The sequence below is a fragment of the Filicampus tigris genome, chromosome 11 (assembly GCF_054856515.1).
Source record: "Filicampus tigris isolate MCC_2025a chromosome 11, RoL_Ftig_1.0, whole genome shotgun sequence".
NCBI lineage: Eukaryota > Metazoa > Chordata > Actinopteri > Syngnathiformes > Syngnathidae > Filicampus > Filicampus tigris.
The window spans coordinates 7,864,309-7,886,676 of NC_141227.1; the positions used below are offsets into that span (position 1 = coordinate 7,864,309).

General features: G+C 39.2%; 1 protein-coding gene across 2 annotated transcripts in view; it reads left to right on the forward strand.

The window, feature by feature from the left end:
* Positions 1 to 938: 938 nt before the first annotated feature.
* The window catches only part of rmdn2 (regulator of microtubule dynamics 2), a 28,976-nt gene continuing 7,546 nt past the window's right edge, over positions 939 to 22,368 (forward strand). The window contains exons 1-8 of one of the 2 annotated variants that reach the window (XM_086045859.1): positions 939 to 1,110; positions 1,213 to 1,293; positions 1,732 to 2,192; positions 10,501 to 10,681; positions 10,769 to 10,871; positions 12,472 to 12,532; positions 18,439 to 18,514; positions 19,762 to 19,839. In XM_086045859.1, the coding sequence (XP_085901985.1) occupies positions 1,741 to 2,192; positions 10,501 to 10,681; positions 10,769 to 10,871; positions 12,472 to 12,532; positions 18,439 to 18,514; positions 19,762 to 19,839 (951 nt within the window). In that variant the 5' untranslated portion in view covers positions 939 to 1,110; positions 1,213 to 1,293; positions 1,732 to 1,740. Of the gene's footprint in view, positions 1,294 to 1,731; positions 2,193 to 10,500; positions 10,682 to 10,768; positions 10,872 to 12,471; positions 12,533 to 18,438; positions 18,515 to 19,761; positions 19,840 to 22,368 lie in introns of both variants that reach the window. The other variant, XM_086045858.1, reaches the window with a different exon arrangement.

A 22,368-nucleotide genomic window follows, 5' to 3' on the forward strand; every position in this document is an offset into this window, starting at 1 on the left:
CAGGTTGTGGACAAAGGAACAATACTATGTTCAAAGTGCTTGGTGGAGAGACGTAGCGCACATTATTAAAGAACTTCACACTATATTACAATTAGTCAATCATTTATATTTTTTATGATAAAGTGTGTTTGGCATGTAAATGATATTGTATTATATTGTATTGTATGTATATATGATAACTGTATACAGTTAGGCCTACCGGTCTAACTTGCTACTTCGTAAAGTTACACATCTTGTATGCTTTCTTTTCATGAAAAAGCTCCTAAACAGGAAGATTAATATTCAGCCAACCCATCTGTTCCGTGAAAGCTATTTTTAACTCTTAAAATAAACCTCACTGAGGAGGACTGTCACTGCAATGACCACATTTCCAAGGTTGATTTGATAATGAGCTATATACTCAGTGTCCTCTGAAGTAAGAGAAGCAAATTCCAGCGGTAAGTGTCTATATAGTTATACAATAATGTTCCAATATTGTTTATGACACTTTTTAATTTTGCTTATGACACTTTTTAATAATAAGCAGACAGAATAATAATAGTAACAACTTTTTCTTCTGTTGGGCTTGATAGCTATGAACTTCGTATAGATTCTTTCTTCACGTGATCTTAATAAAATCAGGAGACCTCTCAATGGGTCTTCCCAAAAAATTATTTTAATCATACATTCACCGGTATGTGACTGGAGTGTGATTATGATTCGAACAATTCTCAAATGACGTACAATCATCGCTTGAATAATAATAATAATAATAATAATAATAATAATAATAATACTAACAATAATAATTAATAATAATAATAATAATAATAATAATAATAATAATAATAATAATAATAATAATAATAATAATAATAATAATAATAATAATAATAAAGAACCGCGCTGTTTTGGTAAAGTGGAACATTTTATTACTACGCTTGAAGCTGCACGGACTGTTTTGTTCGATGCACTCGAGACCTGCACGGACTACTTCCAGACAGGTTTATCTGTCAAGATCAACAATAATCTCGACATATGAAAAAAAAAAAAAGGAAGAAAAAAAAGACGCTGTGTATTGAAAAAATGACTTGTCGTTATGCTTCGTGTTCAAAAGATTGTTGCATTATGGTATAACCTTGGCCAGCAACTTTGTTTTGGTCGTTGTCTGATCTGAACGAAGCTAGCTCGACTGATTGTAGGTAGTTAACACAGTGTATTTTTTCCCCTTAGTTTATTTTTGCTACAAAGTCAAGATATTGTCGCTGACATACAGACGGATTGTACAGGCTTCGTTGAGCTGCTGTCTACAAGGTAACATGCTCTCTGTTCAGCATTTAGATTCAGCTTTCTGTTTATAATACAGTACTGTTTATGCTGCATGTGTGTGATATACGCCTTGTTTCTTGTTTATTATTTATTGACGGCTTTGGATTTAATGCTCTTGCGATTTTTTTTAATTGTTACAACCATAACACAAAGATAGGCTAGACATATTTGCAGAGCGTCCATTATAGGTCAAATATTTCAACATGGCTGTCTACTTTATATACCTAATGCAATGTGTCATTGGTAATTGCAAATACTGTGGTATACTGTTCATCAAGATTTTAACAACTTAGGCCTGGGCTAACAATTACATACCACAAAGGTCCACAATGCAAAAGTCATACTTGCAACTGATCGATTTGATGTCAGTCCACCTCATCCCACCCCCAAAATTAGTAACCTGAAGATTTCCTTTCTGTGCAGGCCTTCGGGATGGCTCAAACAGACAACAAAGTCCTGATTCTGGGAGCCTTGGCCGGAGTGGCTGGCATCAGCTTGGCTGTGGCATGTTACCAGGGCTATAAGATGAAACGGAGAGCCTCATTGCCAGCACGCTACCTGCGCACTAATGATGAACTTGCACCTGGCATGACGTTAATGAATAGTCCCGGCCTACCGGGGAACCAGATTGAGGTACTGGATCGCCTTGAGGCCCTACTTCAGTGTGTATCAGAGCTAAAAGATGAGATGAAGGCATTGAAGAATGCCTTGCCAATGCGGCATGGACAAGTTGGCGAAGAGCTGAGGGGAGGTGATAGGACAGATGGACATCGAGCTGCTCCCCTCCACAGGACCACGCCAACACGGAGGAAAAGGACTGGAGGCAGCATCGCTGGGGCCATAGCAGGGGGGCGAAGTTCAGAAGAAGCGGAAAGTGAGGGAGGGTGAGTATTAACATAGTTGGGTACATGATCGTTAGGCTTACATTAACTTTGCGCGAAGCTTAAGCCATAGAATTATCCAAAAAGCATTATTAGAGATATGTCATAATAATTTTGCCCATTTAGTAAACTTGGAGTTTTAGCATTGGTCATTAGAGAATAGCATTATAGTTATTTGTGAGGAATAAGGACTGAGCCCTACTACAAATGGCGAAAATCTACAAGTAATTGATACCCTTCTAAAATACTCAAATTGTCCATATTTAGAATTTAAACCATAGATTTAGCACAAACTACAATACCAAACAACAAACTTCTTACAATATTGCTGTACTGTCATGAATAAACAACTTACAGCTAAGCTTTTAAGTGAAGCATACATACGTGTCTACAATTCTCTCAACTTTATTACAGAAATGTAAAGAGGCAGTGTTTTAAAATTACATTATGATCAATGATAATATAATGATGAGTTATTGGGACAGTATGTTGAATGATGATGATGATGCTTTGACTACACAGCTAAGCAGAGGAGTTCCATCTCTTCTTTCTCTGGCGCTTCGAGAGGAGCCTGATATTTAGACGGTGTTTCTCAATGGGCCCGGAAGAAAACTGGTAATAGGCCGCTTCTGTTGATGCCATCTCGATAATGACAAAGAGGGCAGCATTCCTGAATTTAATGGAGATCCGCCTGGTACTTTTGTTCACGCTGTAATGGTACAACTTTTTTTGGAGGAGCCAGGAGCCTCATGACTTTCTTCTGATACTTTGGCTGTTTGCCATATAAACTTTAGAATCAGCCCAGTGGTTGGGTGGAATCTTCCTCCCTCCTCAAAAAAACAACCCCCCGCCCCAAAAATGTTTTTTTTTAATAAAAAAAAAAAGAAAAAAAAAATCTATGTAGGGTGTCATACTACAAGTATGCAGGGTTCGATTGTTCTGACTGTACTTTTTAATTTTGACCACTGGCCCAAGCAGGTCTGCTTTCCTCTGTGTCACAACTGGAGCCTAATTTACTAAAGATTTGTGTGCGCAAAATCGGTTGCAAACTTGAGATATGATAGATGTGGACGCTGAACTGATAACTAGTCACAATCAGACTTAAATCCATAGGATTCTAGAATAGTTCATTTTGCGCACTATGGAAAGAGTATTTTTTTAAGTACCGGTAGATTAATTTCATAAGTGCAATGTAATTGATGAAACCAGAGATGAATTGTAATGACTGACTGTGTCTTTAAATACCCTGTCTTATAGGCAGCTGTAAACCAGCAAGCTAAGTGGTATCATCTTAGCACAGGCAAAATAGGAAGTGGCGGGGAGAACTTTTCTGATTGTATAAAGAATTTAGAAATGGCATTAACAAAAATTGTTGATTCATATTGTCTGAACAGTGACAATTTGAAGCTTCTGATAGATCTAAGTCCACAAGGAGGAGTTATGACACATGATCTATGACAAAATTCCTTCCAACTCTGCATTTACGTGTTTCTGAATCATTTCAGTACACTCTGACAATTGGTGATGACTTCTCCCTGAGCAGTTTTTTGAATTTTCAACACAGTGTTACTGTGATGGACACATACATTCAATTGTCACACACTTGTGATGAGTTACAGAATTTTTTTTTTTTAAAAAGCACGCTTTTATGCAGTGCTGTCCTCCTCAAAATTGTTGGAGTGACATGCGGTTCAGATAATGGATGGATGGATTGATCGATTTATTGACTGTAACACAGGAATACCTGTATGTATGTTTGTTTGCCTCTTCTGTTAAGACTTCCAATTCCATAACTGATTTTTGTGCATGTGATGCCCTCCCAATGTTCCATCATCAGGGCTACCTAAAGAGCAAAACCCTCTTTTAAATACAGCAGTCTCCACCACTTTTACGTTTGCCAATAGCATGCGCAAGAGTGAATGCATGTGCAATTTGGGATCTTAAAAAATAATTGTAACTCGTAAAAAAATGCAATATTAGTAGATCACGTGCAACACACCCACCTACGGTGCATGCAATCTATTAAAGTGAACACACAATTTATCACCACCTATATGGGATCTTAGTAAGTCAGGCTATATATGTTTTTTCTTTACTTTGTTTTGAAATGTACGTTTGACCCTGCCATCCATTATTTTTAAAACACACGAGTCACATATTACCAAGCAGGATTTTTGCCCCAAAGTATCTTTACACATTCCTGCACCCTCCATAGTTTACAGTGTTGGATTTGGCCAACCTGTTAGGTTGAGCGCACTAATAACAAGGGCATTGGTAAACTGTAAACTCCCTCTCCTAAGATTTTTTATTCCAAATCTCTGACAACAACCAGCTCTTAACTTGTATCCTAAAGCAGTGTTTTTCAAACTCTGTGCCGCGGCACGCTGGTGCCCCGTGGGAAATGATCTAATTTGTGTGCCTGTGCGGTCTAGCTCCTGGCAGCGTATTCATGTCTTTACTGCATTGTAGTACTCTTCCATACCAGCAGGTAGCAGCAGCAGCAGCAGGTAGCTAATTGTCTTTGTTAGAGACAAGCGAATTAGTGACGCATTTATCCAAACAGGCCCATTTTTCACACTATCAATATGAAACATTATAATATACATTTTTCTTTGTGTTTATTTAATTCCTATTCAAGATGTTATAATATATTGTCATTCTTCCATGTTAAAAAATGCTTATATAAACAATATAGCACTTATATTGTTAAAATAAGCTTTTTTCCCACAATTTCAGCTAGTGGTGTGCCGCAGGATTTTTTCAATGAAATAAATGTGCCTTGTCTCAAAAAAGTTGTCCTAAAGAATCATATTACATTCTTCGATGTCCACCAGCAGGTTTGTTGTTAATGTGCGGAGGGAATCAAGCTTGCCCCACTTATAGGTTGTGTGGTCTAACTTAGTCACTGTATTTGTTTTAGATTATTGCGTAAACAGCAGGCTATTGAAGGACCACATGCCCAGTCGCCCATCTTTATCAACAGTCAAATGCCTTGAACTCACGCCAGCACTCTGTAATATAAACAAATGTTTTTGTTTTTTTTATTACCACTTAAATACTGTATATTCTTATAAAATCAAACCTCACCGCTTGAGTAGTTGTGATTGAGTCAAGGTTTGAAGTCTTTTGCTCTTCAGCGGACTATTCTACTTTCTTGATTGTTCCTTGGAGTACTTAACCTCAATTTACCTGTGCTGCCTTGTTGAGGAACCCGTATGCAAGTAGTGCCAAAAAGACTTCACAACATACCTGTAGGTGTCACTGAATCTTAAATCACAGAAGGACTGCTACTCCCCACCCTTTAATGTCCTCACGCTATGATTTGTCTTTCATCCTGTGGAACATTTGTACTACGACAACACAAACAGGAATTGAATATCCAGTTTAGCCGGTGGTGTTCCAATCAAGATGATGCATTTTAATTACCGTACTATAAGTGGCATAAAACTTACTAGCAAACACTAAGCTCTTCAATGACATTTCTGTCATTTAACAAAATACTTGGATCAGTCTTCGATCCCGATGTTTCACACTCCTCAGTTGCCCGGGTTATTATGTTTAAAAAAAAAAAAATACCATCAGGCACATGACACTTTAATTAAAGAGTATGTCTTACCGCTCTGTTATTTTTGTGCCAAGGGTGTGTGGGGGTGAGTGGGACTGGTAAAGGGATAAAATTCTCCCCCCTTTGGGGATCGTGCAGCTTTCCCACCAAAGGAGCCAGTTGCACAATTTACCTTTGCGTCCATTCACTCAGGTGGGATTCACATAACATTTTTTACAAAGGTCAGAGCATGATAGCAACTGTTGTAAAGTTATAGTTATTGAATATGTTGCCACAGCTTCTTGAGTGTAAGCTTTCTCTCTACGATGTTGAAGAAAAAAAAATCGTCCAACCTGTTGATGTGCCAAGCTGTCAGGGGCTTCATTGATACATGTCTTGTAGAAACTTGTAATTTAGAACAGTATCCGCTGCATTCATTCACGTCATTCGACTGTAGCTCAAGGACATTACAGCTTCTTTTTTTTCCTTTATTTGAAATGCATTCATTCATTCATTCAGGACATTTGAGAACTGTTGATTTAAGCATAAAAGTATTGTTTAGTGAGAGGCAAGTCTGCTCAATATCAAGCAATTGGAGTTGCATGTTTATTTTGTTTAACTTCTGTCATGGGAATGTTTGTTCTGTTGATATGTTTCTATATAAAAACATTAATTGACTTAGAAGGGAAATTACCCGAAACATATTTTTTTCCATGACCAATCACGGCTCAGCTTCAGAAAACAGGTCAGCCCTGATCGGTTGTTTCCTGAGCCCTGAGTAATTGTGATGTCATTTTCAGACGACAGAAGTGACAAAATGGCCGCCCTCAAAGATGGCTAAAAACGAGTGGATTAACTCTTATTTAACAAACGCAATATTTATCAGAATACCTTCTTTCAACTAGTGTATTGGACTTGCATAGAACCTATTCTTGAAAAAAATATGTTTGGATTGACTTTCCCATTAAGTAAAAGTACAATGTCCTGCTCACAAACCCATAGAATGGAGAGATCTCAGCCACCTCTCAGACTGTGTTCATTTTTGCGACCTTCTATTTGCCCAATGGGGAGAAGTGGCCATCTCACTGTATTAAAGCTTGATTTTTTTTATTTTCTATTATTATTTTACTCTACCCTCTTTAGTTTTCGCAAGTATGCATGACTTTCAAAAGTAGCTTCTGGCTCCTTGTATCTTGGGAATGGGAACAAAGGCCTAAACACACTGAGCTGAAATTACAGTGTTTTGATCACATCATGCTCAATTACCGGTACTGTCATCATATGTCCGTGACAAAGAGTGATGTTTTGTTTTTCACTCAGTATTGTTTCCCTGAGAGGAGATTCACTAAAAACCCAATGATGTTATCAGCTTTGTAGTTCAGCAGCTAACCTGTAGGAAGGTAGACCCTGTCGAATCTGTCAACGATTGTTACAGATGAAAGGCTCTCATTGGCCCCGTCAGTGGCTAAATGCTGAATAAGCTCGGCTGCATGCTCAAAGGCCTGCTGATGTAGACATGGTAACTCATGGTTTGTTTTTGTACAGAGTAACCAAGGAGATTTGCTCAGCTCTATTGAAAGTTCGCCATGTCCCTTGGGTTCTCTGTACTCACTTGCTTTTCGAATGAGCACATATCCTGTGGGAAAACAACCGTCAAAGCTCTCAATAACTTTGGAGCGCATTTTTAGTTTGACGTTTACCCAACACTGCTGTTGTATCCACAAGTAAAGTGCAATACTAAAAGTAAATTTCAGCCATAAATCAGTCAGCACCCTCATGTATTTGATTGTACTTGAGTGCAGTGCATTTTATTATATCATTTCAAAGTCTTACAGGTGTCAGGCGTGTCTTTATTTTGTATTTATCCTTTATTTAACCAGGAATTACTTATTGAGATTAAACACCTCTTTATTAATGTAGTCCTGGCCAAGCATTTGCAAACATTTACAGTTTCACCACAATTAAAATGACATGTCAGCAAAAAGTTACAGTTTCAAGTTTCAAAATTACATATATGAGATGAATCAGTTACAGGTGAACTAGGCTATCTCAAGTGCTCTCAGTTTGGATTTAAAGTCAATGAGATAAATGCCCTTAATTTCCTGTTCGTTTGCAACAAGTTCTTGTAGAAGTGGTAGAGAAGACAAAAGCCTTTTTTTACCTCAACTCACTGTGGGCAAATGGAACATTTAGCAATAAAATGTTAATTGAATGCAAATTGTAAGAATACTTCTCCTTGTGATCAAGTTCCGCGTGTAAGAGGTCAGTAGTCCAAGAGTGACCTCGTAAATAAAAGCCTACCAGTGATTCAACCTCCTGGTGGACGAAGGCCATCACACTTGAGAGTACAGTTTACAATGATGGTTCAAGGCCCTTCATTTACTGTATATTCCGGACTATACGTCGCTCCGGAGTACAAGTCGCACCAGCCATAAAATGCATAATAAAGAAGAAAAAAACATATAAATTGCACTGGAGTATAAGTCGCTCCACCACCTCTCAGAATCCAAGTTGTCTCTGTCCCGTAACGCAAATAAATGTGTCCATATAAATCAAATTAATAAAATTGTGCACTTAGTACACATAATTTCCACCGAGCGATGATGGTAACATGTAGCTAACATCCACACATGTAGCATTACAAGAAAGTTATGGTAAGATAACTTTAAACTCACCAAAACGGTCGTAGATCGATTAAATAAGTCTTTTATTTATCGCCGACCATGTGTTTCTAAGTCTCCAAAAGTATTTTTGTATTCGGACGTAATTTCCTTTGTTCTCTCCTCCTCCGCTGTGTGTGTGTGTGTGTGTGTGCGTGTGTATGTGTGTGTGAGTGTTTGTGTGTTTGTTTGTGTGGCTGGATGATGATGCAATACCACTGCCAGGCACGGTGCCTTTTAAAGGAACAGTACACTATTTTGTATGGATGGATTGATATACAGCCAAATTGTCTTTTTATCATACTATTTTAATTACTTATTTAACACAATATTAGATTTTAACCGTTGAAATTATTCATGAATTTTAATAGCTTTTAGGATTTATCTTTATGTTCTTTATGTGGGTTAAAATGTGAAATGATATACAGGTAATAATGTGTTAATAATTTCACACATAAATCTCTCTGGAGTATAAATCGCACCCCCGGCCAAACTATGAAAAAAAAAACACGACTTATAGTCTGGAAAATACGATAATGTTAAATACCTTAGTTACAACAAGTTACCTTGCAAACATAAAAAGTATAACATTTTTCTGAGATTCATCAGCATATTTTCATATTAGTTAGTAACTAAATATATTCTAGTAATATTGTTGCAGTTAATAGTTAATTTTGTCGTCAGCACAGCATTGGAACACTGATGTTGTTGACTTAGTTAATTATGGGGCACATCTGTGGCTCTCAAATGTTCTCATATTACGCCTGTAATCATAGCACTAAGGGTGGAAGGTGTGTGTTACGGGTGGAGTCAGGATGGAGCCTGCGGGGCAAGGCACCTGTTGGGTCACTGATGTTTGTGTTTGCAGCCCGCTCTGACACGCCACTCTAGAACCGTGGCCTATAGCCCAAAATATTCCCTTAACCACCACTGACGCACATGGAGCTTAATAGCTGTTGTATTTTTTTTTTTTTTTTTTTTTACAACTTTGTGTCTCTTTCATGTCTAGCTCTACTATTGAGAAAGAATTGCACTGACTACTGCTTTCTAGGTGTCAGCTTAAAGTGTTTGTATGTACTTGACAGGTTCTATAAAACATCTAATGCAAGTAGTGCCTCTCTGTGTCTGTACAAAACCCCTCAGGTATACATTTAAAATGTCAAGAATTATCCGCTAACGTTTGAACGTAATCATACAAACAAATGTGACATTGCACATTGTTCTTTTACTTTCTGTGAGGAACTGGGCAGCAAAATATTTTAAAGTATGTTTTTATGATTGAATTGCTGTCATGAAATCATATAACCCCACCACGACTAGACGGCAGGAAAGTTGGACAATTAATCAAAATGTAATCATGATTTCTACATTGGCTTCTCCATTCAGATTGGGCCTTTTTATTCCGATTGGCGCGTTTATATGGAGCCTTTTCATTCCGATTGGTCATTCGGATCCTTTCTAATCGGAATATATGGCTCCATGTAAACCCATCTAATGTGACATGGGATTCTGGTTAAGGTAAGCAAAACTTTAAAAGTTTTTAATAGTACCCACCTATAGGCCGGTCCGCCTCTGATTTTAAACCGGTTATTGTCAGCGATTCCGACTGCAAACTTCAATAGCAGCTCTGGTGCTCTCAATTTACCATGTTAATCAAATCGGTTCAGATAATTTATGGATGGATTTTTCAGAAGTTGGACTTTTCTTTTCCATTGATGGACTGGCGGACCTTTGATGTTTACTTCAGAAGCATGGTTAAAATAACATGACGGACTGACCGATAGACAATTACATTTTGGTTCAGTTTGAAAAATAGACGGATTGACGGATGACGAACGGGTACCCAGGCTGGTGACGGATGACGATGACGGACCAGCAAACTTTAGTAAAATGCCCACCTCTGGTTGCATTGTCAAACTTGTGCCATCTGCTTGAAAGGTAGAAGCATGTACCACTACATACCAGTGTCCTTACCAGCATAAAATGTCTCTGTTATGGTTGTGCATTTTTGAAAACAAAATGCTTGTCTAGTTCTGTTTTTGTTCCGGTGCTAATCCTAGTTAAACTCTTATTTGAAGGTTTTTGTTCTCTAAATTTGTTGTTACAGGTATATAACAGCACTGACTGACTCAGATGAAGAGGAACAAAGTGATGATGAACAGTTAGATGAAAGGCAGGGGACAACAGACAATTTAACTTGCTTACTTGAGAGGATCGACTCTTTGCACCAGGGCACAGAAACTGACAAAAGAGAAAGTCTACACATCCTCACAACTCACCGAGAGGAGGTTTGTTAAGTTTGTTCAATTAGCTAGAAATTACCTTCTAATCCAATTTCAGATGTTTTCACTCATTTCATATTCATATCTTTCTAGTTTGGACAGAACTCATCATTTCTTTGGCGTCTGGTCAGAGCATATTGCGACGTTCATGACATCAGTGCTACGCTTGAAGAAAAGAAGAATCATGCAGAAACTGGTAATCCTATATTGTCTTATTGTTGTATACCCTATCTACGATAATTTCCACTGTTTTGTGTATAGCTTCGCTGTGGATATGTTTTACTGAAATATATACAGTACAATCTGTCTTTGAGGTAATGTATTCCTTCATTTTGCTGTGAATGGGGATGTATTCAAGTACTCTTGATTTGTGAGACAAATACTGCAGAGAGCATTAACTTTGACACTTGAAGTGAAGAAATGAGAAGAATCTAACCCACCGTTCAACCACTTAAGCAGCACAACAGACTTCACTACAAATCCTCTAATTGGCACTAAGTGAAAAGAAAAGGCAATTGCACACCCACTTTACAGTTTACACCTTTTTAACATTCCACAAGCTTACTGATGTATTTAGCCCTGAAAATCAAATTTACAATACATCCAATTCAAATATTTAATTCAGAAAGAAAAAACTGTGTCACACTCTCTCTGCCTTTGGCAAACTTTCCCTAGAACAAATGCCTTCTTCCAAATATAATGAAAACAATGTTATGAGGCTGACATCCCTCATTGACCCATAATAATAATTACATTAATGATTAAATACAGCTAGGCAAATCAACTACCCAACAAATCTTATTGACAAATAACATAAATCCTCAAAATTGGAATAAGACCTAATCCACTGCTGGATCTGTTGAACACATTTTCAGTTTGTCCACATGCTCTTTAATAAGGTTAACTAAATCTACAGTTTTGGATGCATTTCAACATATGTAAAGTGAAGAAAAAATACCAAGAGAAAGAGAAACGAAATTATGTCATCTCTCTTTCTCCAAACTCTGGTGGTAAAGTGATGGCCGGCACTCAAAATATCTCTGGAATTTTTTAGTTGACATTATTGATAAGTTATAATGGCCATCGTGGTCCAGAAGTGGTTTGCACATCAACCTGAACGTTCTGAAGTTTGGCATTTAAATAGGGGCTCTGGCCTTCCTGTGTGGAGTTTACATGTCCGCCCCGTACCTCTGTGGGTTTTCTCTCAGTACTCCGGTTTCCTCACACATTCCAAAATCATGCATATTATGTTAATGAAAGACTCTACAGCAGTGATTCTCAACCAGTTTTCTGTGGCACAATAGTGTGCCGTGAGAGATCATCAGGTGTGCCGCAGGAAATTATCCAATGTCAATTGTTTTGACAAAGAAAATGTATTTCTAATAAGAAAAAAAATGCTTTGTTAATTTATCTAGGCCAGCCACGTGTAGTAACAGGCAAAACAATGAAATGTTATTCCACTAGACGACAGAAGGTACATAATGACCGTGTATAGCCACTTTTCATGAATCGTTTTGCTAAGTGGTGTGCCGTGAGATTTTTTTTCCAATGTGAAATATGTGCCTTGGCTCAATAAATGTTGAGAAACACTGCTCTACTGTATATTGTCCTTTGAATTTGTCTGTGAATTGTGAATGGTTGTTTGTCTATATGTACCTAGCAATTGGCTGGTGACGAGTTCAGAATGTCATCCGAAGTCAGCTGGGATTGGCCCCAGCACACCAAATAAGCATAAGCAGTATAGAAGATGGATAGGTTCATTATCATATGTTTCTGTTGTCTTTTTTTTCTCTTAGGAAAGAAGGTTGGTGAGGATGCAGTTGCGCTTAACCCTACATGTGCTGAAAGTCACCAGTGGTATGTTGAGTTATTGATTTCTTCCTGTTGTATGCTATTCTGTGCTCACAAAGTTGTTACACCTTACACAAATAAATGCACATATGAAAGAACAAATAAATGTAAAAACATCAAATCACACAAGACATAGCTTAATGGCCGATGTAAAATCATATAAGGTAGTGTTTTCAAAGAAAACTTTAATGAAAAGAGCACATGTACTTTCCATTAATGACGTTCTCATGGGGTTAAGGCTTTTAAACTTAAACTTTTGAGTGCTATCTCAGCCCAGAGCACCGACTCCCGGTTCAAATAATGCAAATAATTATACATACATTTACAGAGGTATATGGCTACTTTTGCAATAAGGAAGACAAGCAGCGGTTCGAATTATTGTGTCCTCACGTACAGATCACCAAATCACAAACCTGAAAGTATGTTCAATTTATGCGGGTGTGTTGATGAAGTGATGAACTGCTGTTATTTATTGTTACTTCTATATGGGGGCTTACTTCAGTTAAATCATACATATTCATATCTAGGATTTGTGTTGCTTGAACCTGTTTTGATTCTGACAACTCTGCCTGTGGATCTACTGTATCATTTCAGTTTATATTAAGTTACATTGTATGCATCACTTTAACCATTTCATACTGTCTGATTTAGCACACTTGTCATGTGTCACTCACTATTGGATACATTGACAAAAAAAAGAGACTCCATTGTTTCTTGGCGTGCCTCCCTGTTTGCTTGTGAAATCCCCTTGCTTTTAATCTGTGTAGCAGAATGGGCATGATGGCATCAGAAATCTTGTTGGTATTTGTGCAAGCCTCATTGGTACATTCCTCATCTGTAATGATGCTCATGTCAAAACTTGACTACTGATCATACACGGAATCAGCCGTAATGGATGAGATCCACTGACAGTTCTTGAATTAAATTCAAGAAGTCATGCACGTTCCCATTCTATTCTATTTATGTACTAAAAACTTGTATGACATCTAGTATATTTTGCCAAAGCTGGGCATTCTGTCCCATCATCGGAACGGTCCGTCCCTCCATACCATTTTTGGGACAGAGGACAGGGAGTGACAAGTTTTAAAAAAGGGACGGGCGAAGCAAGGGCAGACGTGGATTTTAGTCCTGGCCACTAATCGTCCCTCATGCATGTGACGTGGTCGCGAGGCGGTTCATTAAGTTCATCTCAAACTACTCGGCTAAATGGGCAAACGACAAAAATTGCCTCCAAAACATTTCAAATGCGCTACTAGTTACCCACTTGCGCAGGAGATTTTTCAACAGGAGATACAATGCGAGTTCTACTAGTACGACAAGTGATGAGATCCAGTAGCGCGAGCGGCGTCAGAGCTAGCACACTGGTGAGTGACGTCGGCATTTTGCTTGACTGTCCACTGCTGGATGAGTACATGGCTTTAGCTGTGCTAAAGCTAATGCAAACAAATATTGCGGTCTTGGTAAAGTTCAACAACTGTAAAAAAACTACAAACACAAAACTAAATACATACCAGGTATAACAAGCAACAAGCTCACGGTTCTCCAATCCTGGTCTTCTTTTTTTCTTGTCCCGGTACTGGTAACTGGCTGTGTCATATAGCTTGGGATGTCGAGAAACCACAACGATAATCTTTCCCTTCATTTTGCGCTCTAGACAAGACCCGCCGAGTGTACAAGACTCTTTGTGTGACGTAGTACTCCCTGATGATGACTGGCTGCCGCGTGGCGAAGAGGGAAAAAACTTCATTTGTTTTAGCCATGCTAAATAGACGAATGGGCGGATTTTCGGTGTCCCACCCCTCTAAGCGCGTCATCTCCGCCGCCCCGCATGCAACCGTGCCCGCCTGCAACCGTGCCCGCCTGCGCTAACTACATTGACTTCAATTGAATCGCGCCGCCAGAAACGCCCTCAGCGTATTTGTTGTGAATTCAGCATACGACAGCCGGCCTATGTACGGGACAAGTGCACACACATATAGCAGCACTAAAACTGCTGGAGGGGAAACCAGCGAGCCGATCAGCAACCCAGGGCTGACCAATGGAAGCGCTACCTGGACCGGGCGTCCCTGCCGATCCATTCAGGGACTACCCTCTCTCACGTCCGCTACATTGACATATAAACAATGACCACTGTTAAATAAAGCAGTTACATTACACATCTCGACTCGCTCACTTTGTCTCCTTACACACATACAACGTGTGCTGGCAAGCGGTTCGTCAAACCGTTAACCCAAAAGTGGGTGCCCATAAGGTACGCGGATTTGAATAGAAAATTAGCCAGCTAATGAACTTTAAACAAACCTCTGCCGTTAGCATCCCTCCCGCGGCGTCATGCATGGACACTTTTTTTTTTTTTTTTTGGATGGGTGGGGGCGGACGTACGGATGGAACCGCTTTAAAAGGACAAGGACGGACGGAGTCAGAGGACGATCATTTTTATGAAAAAGGACAGAAGGATGAGGACGGAAGGGTACCAGGTCGCGGACGGAGGGCAGACTGGCAAAAAAGGTTCAAGTGCCCAGCTCTATATTTTACACAAGGCAAACGGTTTGATGTTATTAGTTTATATGCGGTAGTTTTCTACTGGTAGTTTCCAAAGTATTTACTGTAAGAGTTTCATTGGCCCAGTTATGATATTGTGTTATTGAGTGCGTATTATTATTTTATTCATACCTGAATGCATAGTTTCTGTGGAAAACACCGAAACTGGCTCCAGTCATGTTTGTTTAGCTGTCATTCATGTGTTGCAACACTTCAGGAAAATAACAGTGTTTGTTTAGTTAATTAAAAGAAACAGATTTTCCAAAGCTTGATTTTTCATCCACTTGATGGAATTTGCAAGATCCATAAACTGAGCACAAACGCTGTGTAAGATCAGTGGTTACAAAGTAGTAAAGGGGAGAGGCAGTGACTGGGAACTGTACCAGGCAGTGTCACAAGGAAGTTTATGTCTGAGGTAACTGTTTACAAAGTGTAGTGATGCCGTGAGAAGACACTTTTTTTCCTACGTGCCGCCCAGCCTGTCACAATTTGGCAGATGTTGTTTGGAAGGGCCGCCATTCTGCTTTCCCACTGAAACTTATATGGAGCATTCTTTGCCCTGCAGATTGGTGGTGATGGAATAATTTTATAGATGTTATCATATAAAATCACATTGCTTGCAGTAACTGTTTAAAAAAAGCGACACCTTTGCTTATTAGAAACAAGAGCAAAATGGAAAAGTACTGCCATGCCCGCAGTGCGCGCACCCATGCACGCACACACACGCATGCACACTCAACGACGCCAACATACTGTAATAAAAGCGACAAAGGGGAAACAGAAGGTTGGATGACCCAGGTGCACTGAAAGCGACTGTCTTCCTTTTGCAAAAGACAAGTTCTGACTCTGGTTGTGTTCTTTCTCTCCTGTCTTGATTTGGTGCTTGTCTACTTGGGTGTATCTTTAATTCTACTTGAGGACATTGACAGGTGGGATTTTGTAACCTTTCCCTTGCCATCTATCCTTTTATTTTAAACTCTGATGAATCTTCCAAATTTATTGTATAATATTTATTGTATAATTCCTAATTTTATATAAGGGTGTGCGGGGGGAGGTTGGCTGGGTGTCCATGACACCTTTTTTTGAAGCCTAAATTTAAACTTGTCAACACACCACTTTCTCAAATAAGTTATTTCGTGTGATTTTATCAAAAAACAAAGGCTTAATTCCATCAAAATCTCAGTGGTACATTACAAAGCAAACATTCTCTACCTGGATGTCGTCCAAAAGTTTATTTCGAAACGTCATTCAGTAAATCCAGTTGGGTTAACAAACCCTGTTTAGACTAACCAGTTGTACCCATCTCTTTTTTTGTGTCCGATTACTGTCTGTGATCTATAAATATCTGCAACTAAATTGTTCCATTCACAAAATAATTACTCATTCACTCAAGTGACTTTATTTTATTCAATTTTATTTTAACTACATGTGTTGAGAAATTAGTTCCCACAACACCATGTTATAGGGCCCATTGTTGGATCTGACTCCAAACTCCAACAGGAAATTGAGCTTACATAATTCCAGATGCACTTGTGAATTTCATTACACCACAATAAAATAATAGCTCTGTTTATTATACACTGTAAATGTCTGAACTAGGGATGTCCACATTTTTTTTTGCAGCCGAGTCGCCTCGCCTGATTTTGAGGATCTGTCAATAGCAAGCCCCGATCCAATATATTGGCAATGCATTAAAGAGAAAAAAAGAGTGCATCAAAATTGTTTAGAACAAATGAATGAAAGACACATTTTTAAACCAGTGGGGAAAGTCTCACTTTTTACTTCCTGGTCAGCTACTATGTCAGCACTTCTAAATATGGACACGCCTAAAAGGCTTGTCCGAACGTGGTGATTGGACAGATTACAGTTGGCAAGCGAGGTACCAGGTACGTGCATCTCACGCATGAACTTTTGATGCCAATGAGATCGAGGGAAAAAAAAAGGTTGAGTACTGTTGCCTACCAAGTTCACTCTCTATATGGAAGGGGAAAAAAGTCAGAGGAATCAAAAATATGAAGTTCAACACAGGACATTTTAACAATTTTTGGTGAATTGAAGTAATGGCAACCCCACTAAAAAAAACAAAAAAAAACAAAGAACAAAAACAAAACATCAACACCAGCACAATTACACAGCAAAACTAGAATCTCTTGTGAGTTCATGCGCTAGTCAATGCTGGGAGGTTTTCTGCAGGGCTATTTTGCCGCAAATGTTTGCCATCATATGATCAAGGCTTCATATCTTCAGCGGTACTTCAGTTCCCTCCATGCAAACATTGAACACTTCGCAAGCAGAAGTTGCTTTCTCTGAAAGGTCAGGCAGAAAAGTATACACACTTGTTACCAAAATTTATGAAGTACTTGTTTCAACTTACTTGGAAGTTTGAACACTGCATAAGCTAAAAAGCCAGACAAAGAAGGTGAGTTTGTCAAAATATGCAGGAGAGCTAAGGAGCGAGGGGACGGGATGGGGCAGTTTATGTGTGCCCATGTGTATAATGTGTCTCTTTGCAATAACACTTTAAAATGTCTCTAGTTTTAATAAATGAATGCTTTAACGTGATAATGGTCATTCTTATTGGAACTCTTGAATTAAAGTATATTCCCTGTAAAACAAAGTGTCAATTTACAGAATGGATGCACGTAATGGCGCATGGTCAGGATGGTACCACCTCTGCCTCAATTTGAGCCAGGAAAAACACTGAACAATGTGGTCTTTGAATAACTCTTCCTTGTACTGTGATAATTGTAATTGTATGTATCCTTTCCCTAATCTTAATTGGGAGACTGACTGATTACCTCAAACAGCAGCCCACCGCCAAAACCTGCACTGTTAAATGAATCCGCTTGCATATTCCAGTACACAGTCACAGACTCATGCAGTGGCAGATTCCAACAACCATCAGCACCACCATGGTACATAAAAGGTGTTTATGTGGCTCTGTGGTGTTTGCCAGAGTACCAGCAGGATTAAAGCAGCCTTGCAGTGAAATCTGCTCTCTCCACTCTTCTCCAAACCTTCAGCTTCATTCTGACATACAGAATCCAAAATGCCCCCACTTGCCCTATCTCAAAGTCAGAGGTGTTAATTATCGACAGTGAGGGGAAAGGTGAACACGAACAGCTCATCCTTGCCGATGCTGTCCAATAAAAGTCTTTAAAAAAAATATGGATTTTTGTTTGAGATTAACACATGAAAACTTGCTTTGAAAGTGTTTCGTTTCGCCAGGTGTTTTCTAATTTCCAGTAGGTGATGATAAACACCTAAATTTAGTCACTGGCAAACATGTTGGCCGCGACTCTAGGTTGACCAGAGATTTTAAATTACATTTAATTCATTGGTATAATAAATGTCAGAATTGTACCTTTCAGGTATGCCATTATGTGTGGAATTATGGCTGAATATGATACAGTGCAGAACAAGATCAAGAATGGCTACATTTTTAAGGTAAGTTGATATAGTCATTGCCCTGTTGCTACATTACATTGAAGTGTTTGTGCATTAAGCATACATTTTCATTTGTGTGTGTGCGTGTGTGTGATATGAAGTCTCTTGTCTATGATATAGACTATGTTTACATGCAGTCAATAACCCATTTAAAACCCAAATATTGGCAGTATTCAGGTTTTTAAAGGCCATGGAATTGCACGCAAACACCAAATATGCCCTTTTTCGGGTTTCTAATAACCCAATAAAACCCCTGGGAGATCCCTTTTCTAACCCGAATATTTGATCATATAAACGAGATCGAGTTACCTCTGAACGAATGAGGCATTGGTTTGTGTGCACTTGCGCTATCCACAATGAATCTTGGTCTTTGTAGTTCAGAAAGTACTTGTAAGCGCATCATCTTAACCATAGCAAGGCAAATTTTAATACATTGATTTCTCCGCTGCGTTTTCACATTACTTTTTTTGTCACCACGGCAAAGATGACACAGTGTGTATACAGACACGCATATACCGTACGTGTGTATAAGTCTGTACGTCTGGCACGCAACTTGCCGAAAATACACAAGCAGAGGTACTAATCTTGAAGAAGCTCAGAGACGCTGCTAAAAAGCACACTTTTGGAGTGAGGAGGAAACTGACTTTTATTCCTGTGGTGAGTCAAATGAATATAATATGTCGAAAGTAGCAAGTGGAAATGTTTGCGTCAAAACGTCCGTACGACGTTGTTTGGGTAATTCAAATGCAGTAGTAACTCACTCCAAACATTATTATCCCGAATGTTTCAGAAATTTTAATTTTAACTTTAACCCGAATATTGATATGCAATATGCATGTAAACGTCATAGTGTGAATGGCTACTCACTTAAGCCAGTGAACCACTCCCACAACCTTATGCGTCACGAGTATGCATGTATGTGTAATAACGGCATCTAGCCTTTTATCTTCTGTCAGTGTCCTCCCAAAAACACAATTTTCCTCAAAAAGTATTTGACAGGTAAAAGGAGAGAAATATGTGAAAAAAAGTGGTAGAGAGAGCGAATGGAAAAGCAGGAGGGCATGTGTGAGGGACACTGAAGTGTGTGGCTGTTTTCCATGATCGCGTGTGTGAGGTGTTTGTGAAATAGTTGTTGGTTGTTGAAGCAGGACTGATTAGGTCAGAACAGAAGGTGATGGGAATAGCATCCTTGTCATGAATCAACAGTCAAATGTTAACCCTGTCTGTCTGGTTTGCTCCTGCTTCAGGATCATCTGGATAAAGCCATTGAGCTGAAGCCTCAAGACCCCCTGTCCTACTACCTGCTGGGCCGCTGGTGCTATGCTGTGTGTGACACTCACTATCTCTCGCATCTCTCCCCACATCCACGGGCGCTTCCGCCTTGAAAGCTGACCCGACCTCCCGCCTCCCTTTGCAAACATGCCCACTGTTTCCCCTTAATCATTACCACTGTTTGGGTTTTCCTCACGGTTTGTTTTCCTCCTTGAGGATGTTCAGGAGAGGGCTGCAGCACACTGGCCATTGTTAGCCTGAAACCAGATTCTAAGATAGAACATATTTTCATGTAACTTTTGTTAAACATTGTGTCACACATTTAAATTGATGCAGCTCCCGATTGTTTTCACAGTGTCTGGTAAGCCATTCATTCGGCTATTACCAGTTTATTTGGGGCATTGCATGACTCATATATTTTTGTGGTTATTTCTCTAGAGTTGCTCCAGTCAAAATGTCAGACTAGCTCTCAGGAAGGAAATTAAAGTTATTAGGGAGATCACTGTCATTAAAATCAACAACACTCACGCTTTACTAATCACGCTACGAGTCAGGAGCATTGCACTAACACCTGATGTTTTCACAGTCTGATTTTTATAGGCTCTCTGTCTTGTTTGCATGTCCCACAATCATCTACTGTTTGAAAGCTTCCACGATGACGCCACGGCAATACTACACCTGCAATTAGACGGTGCTCAGATGAATGGTGTGACGCAGATTTCTTCTAGCCAGATATCGTAATCTGACAAAAACAATGTAGTGAATGAAAAAAATGAAAAATGCTTGCGGAAAGGTTCCAGTGCTTAAACCACTTGGGGTCATGGAAAATCCAAATACTCCCAAGTCTCTTTTGCACTTTTTAAGTCTATGATTTTACTAACAGTTGCTTAGAGATATGACCTAAAAAAACAGACAATTCACTTATAAAACGCACAATATAAAATCCAATCGGCTGTTGTTAGTCATGCAGTGTACAGCTGGAACAGGACGTGTATGGCACCTCTTTACCTGTCGTACAATGAGCAAATGAATGTTTTTTCCTCTTTTAAAATTTGAAATTTGGTCAGCTGTAACTATGATCTAGCACAGTCGAAGAAGGTCTAGACCAGGGGTGGCCAAGTCCGGTCCTCAGGAGCCACAATCCAACCGGTTTTCGGTTTATCACTACAGCAACACACCTGATTCAAATCATCAGGCTCATAATCAGGCTTTTGCCAATCTTGCTGATGAGCTGAAACAGGTGTGTTGCTATAGGGATAAACCTAAAACAGGCTGGATTGTGGCTCTTGAGGGCCGGACTTGGCTACCCCTGGTCTAGCCTCTAGACCTTTGACCCTCACTGCGCCTGTACTATGTTGATAAACCGTATGTACCAATCATTTTATGATGGTTGTTGTTGCGGGTTAACATTCACCACATTGAGTTTTTTTGACACAGATACAAGATACAAATGGTAACTTCATAGCTTTCACATCAATATTCCGAATCACCAGCTTTTACCATTTGTTTGACAGTTGGCAACTTTTGAAATGCACATTACAACATCTATAGGGCTTAAGTGGAACATATTCAGTCCGATCATAGTGTGAACACTTGAATGGTTAGCTCTGAATTTTATCACAGACTTTTCAGTTGTGCAGTGTGATTGGGTATTTAAAATATTTCTAAAATTGTAACATGATTACAAGAGTTTGTTTCATCGGTAAGACTTGGACATTATTTGGTCCATTTTGCTTGCCGATACAGATACAGTCATTTCACCTCATGTTCAGTCAAGATATATGACATCACAACTGAGGTGACAACTGTAGTCTGTGCCCTTGTTTGTAAATCATACAAATATACAGTCTTTTATTTGCATGGGATAGGGAACCAACCCTGCTGCAAATAGCCAAAATAATATGACTACCGTAATTGATGACCCTCCCAGTAGAGGTATGTAATTGCGTATAGATGCCACAGGATTTCGACAAAGCACTTAATACGGAGAGGATCATAAAGCAATAAACCATGCATCGAGAACGTACACAATCATGAACCCATGTTACATACTGTAAATGACTGTGTTCAATAGTTAAATTATGCAACACAAACAAACCACCTTCATATGAGGCTCATCAATATTACTAGCTAGTACACTACCCCAAATAACACGCTATCTTAATCCATTAAGGACGGGAGCGCATAACTGCGTTTCTACCACTAGAGCTGGGAGCGCTGTTGCATCATTCTACCTTTAAAGCCGGGAGAGCGGCTATGTCGGTGTCTTTTTTTAATCCAATTCTCTGTCTCTTAGCCAATTTAATGCATCAGAATATACACGTGATGGTGTCGCGAGACCGCGGAGGATGTCGTGGAATTTTTTCGCGCCGTAGGTAGGCTAATGGCGGACGCCGTCGATCGCCTAGAGCTCTGATAAGTAACGGCTGTGCTATATAGACGACGCGCATAACCAGTGGAACCAGTCGAACGTGATATGATATGGTTTGTAGACAATGACGACATTGACGTCTTTGTAACAGAATAGAGGATGGTAATTACCACTCGATTTTTTTTAAATTCAAATAGTGCTTCTCTTGCAC